The sequence below is a fragment of the Corvus brachyrhynchos genome, unplaced genomic scaffold (assembly GCF_000691975.1).
Source record: "Corvus brachyrhynchos isolate BGI_N302 unplaced genomic scaffold, ASM69197v1 scaffold467, whole genome shotgun sequence".
Lineage (NCBI taxonomy): Eukaryota > Metazoa > Chordata > Aves > Passeriformes > Corvidae > Corvus > Corvus brachyrhynchos.
The window spans coordinates 1,670,277-1,673,202 of NW_008239309.1; the positions used below are offsets into that span (position 1 = coordinate 1,670,277).

At 45.8% G+C, this 2,926-nt stretch overlaps 1 protein-coding gene across 1 annotated transcript in view; it reads right to left on the minus strand.

Moving 5' to 3' along the window:
- The window catches only part of TNPO1 (transportin 1), a 94,399-nt gene extending 92,897 nt beyond the window's left edge, over positions 1-1,502 (minus strand). Inside the window, 1 exon segment of the mRNA XM_017740651.1 lies at positions 1,384-1,502. Within this exon segment, the coding sequence (XP_017596140.1) occupies positions 1,384-1,502 (119 nt within the window).
- Positions 1,503-2,926: the final 1,424 nt, after the last annotated feature.

Below are 2,926 nucleotides of genomic sequence, written 5' to 3' on the forward strand. Positions count from 1 at the left end.
CCCCCCCTTTGGAAATCCCCTAACCCTCCATGCCCCATTGGGGCATGTGATCCCTTTCCCTCCTCCGCTTGGGGCTATTGGCCCAAGGAAATGTCTATCCTCGTCCATATCCCTCCCCTAGAGATTTCTATTGGTCCCCAGTTAAGCCATCCCCGTTGTACCACCTCAGTTACCTCCAATAGATTTGGGTGTTCCTGTGTGGCAAGCCTCCTTGCTACTTTTTATCCTCTCCCTCATCCGGACTGCTGACAGCCACTGTGCCTGGAGGGAGCTTCAGCTCCCGTGGGCAGAGCTGAGCTCCTGAGGAGCAGCTTTAAAGCCAAGAGCCTCCAGCTGCTCCCCACTCCTGTCGCACACCACAGGGGCTAGCCTGGGCAGTGGTCAGTGGCGGTCATTGCGACAGTCCATGAGTTTAGCACTTTCTGAAGTACAAATACATAATATCATATGAATATTCACAGCTAAAATCAGAGCCATGGTACATCACTGTGGCATTAGCACCAAACAGAAGGGACTTCCCACTGGAAAGCTGGTGCAAGTAGGCTTAGGCAGACTGTTCATCTATCCATTCATTTGCTGTCATGTGTGTCATGCAAAACTGACACAACAACTTGTTAACAGGCATAATATCACTGCAACATGTCACAACAACCATAACTACAGAAGCACATATGTACACCAGATTGAAGGAAATACAGAAGGTAGGCATTTTAGGAACAAAACACTTGGCCAACACAGTTTATCCTAAACTCTCATGTTGAAATATCAAATAATATTTATAAAGTACCAAATAATAATTTTTTTACTTCATCCACTCACTTATGTCTTTAAATATCAAACATTTTTACAAAGGTTTCTTTTAATGCTACTGAAGGGAAACTGACAGAGAGATAGATTTAGGTAGCACTCTTCAAAGTAGCACAAATTTGTGTCACTAGAGACAGAAACAGAAGGTTTGTACTACCTGAATGTGGAAAAGTGAGGGGACAAAAGCCTTGCCAGTCTAACTTCCAGCAAAGCTAAATAATGTTGGAGAAGAGATTTACTTTGTATTTTCAAATATTTCTTCCCACACTTTCAAGCTCTAGCTATGAATTAATTAAGAAAAACAGAATAGTAAAAATGCTGTTAAGATAGCATGACAAAAAGAAAAGCATTTAATTTCTATGCAGCTGGTTTCTGTCACAGGGGGAGTGGTACCAAATTTATGTTTCTGTGAAATGTGAAAAAAATACTTCACGTGTTAAAACCATCAGTTCCAAATGTCACAGTGCTGTGAGATACTGTCTTGGTTTTGGCCAGGCCAGAGTTAATTTTTTCCATATCAGCTTGATGGGGTGGAGCCTGGAGCTGTCTGGGCATGTCTAGGTTGTTATTCTATACCATGGACACACCGCGGAGGATGGAACTGGGGTACTTTCACTTCCAAGAAGGAGGGGTGTGTCGACTGCAGTTGGAAAGAAAAGTGTGGGCGGGGAGGGTTCATCCACCACTTTGCGCATTGTCTTGGGGTTGTGCCACACTGGATCAGGGTGAACATATTTTGCATGTAAATCACCCTCTCTTTGTACACTTTTTTTTTTGTTAATATTGTTGCTGTTCCAGTTAATTTTCTTATCTCATTGTTTTTTCCGGTAAAATGTTCTTATCTCAACCCTTAATCTCTGCCTTTTATCCATTTTGATAAGCTGTAGTGCTGTTTCTAAACCAGGATAGATGTATTGAACTTCTGGGGATCTGGCTGCTGCTGCAGTCCCACATGAAGGGGTGTAACAATGAATACCTGAGAGCCTGTTCTGCAGCCCATTGCCTGGCTCTGATCATCTCTGATAGCCGCAGGTCAATGGGACTCAATGGGATGCATCGGGGTCCTGGGGAAACTGGCCGATAAATGTTGCCAAGGCACTCTCCATTGTACTTGAAAAGTCCTAGTGGTCAGATGAAGTCCCTGATGATTAGAAAAAAAGAAACAGCTTTCCCATATTTAAAAAGGTAGGAAAGGAAGATCCAGGGAACTACAGACTGGTGAGCCTCTCCTCCGTGCCTGGGAAGATCATGGAGCAGATCCTCCTAGAAAATATATTAAGGCACATAAAAGGAGGACATGATCTGAGGCAGCCAGCATGATTTCACTTGGCCAGTCTGGTGGTCTTCTATGAGGCGGTGGCTGCAACATTTGACAAGGGAAGACTGACCAATGTGATCTACCTACACTTCTGAAAGGCCTTCAATGCAGTCCCACCAGACATCCTTATCTCCAAATTGGAGAGACATGGATTTGATGGATGTACTATTCAGTGAATAAGGAATCTGCTGGATGGACACAGCCAGAGACTTGTGGTCAATGGCTCTATGTCCAGGTGGAGGCCAGTGAGGGGTGGTGTTTCTCAGGACTCTGTCTGGGGACTGATGCTCTTCAGTATCTTCCTCAATGACATCAACAGTGACATCAAGTGCACCCTCAGCAGTTTTGCAGATGACAAGAAGCTGAGACAATGAAAAGACAGGAACCTATCCAGAGGGACCTGGACAATCTTGAGAAGTGGGCCCATGGGAATCTCATGAAGTTCAGTAAGTCCAAGCACAAAGGGCTGCCCCTGGGTCAGGGCAGTCCCAGATACGAGTACAGACCGGCAGAAGAACTCATTGGGAGCAGAGCAGCCTTTAGGAGAAAGTCTTGGGGGTTCTTGGGGATGAAAAGCTAGACATGCCCCAGCAGTGTGTGCTCACGGCCCAGAGAGCCAATCGTGTCTTGGGCTGCATCCAAAGCAGCGTGGGCAGCTGGGCAAGAGAGGGGATTCTGCCCCTCTGCTCTGCCCTCATGATACCATACCTGGAGTTCTGCATCCGGGTGTGGGGTCCTCAGCAGAAGAAAGATGTGGACCTGTTCGAGTAGGTCCAGAAGATGGTGAGAAAGATGATCCAA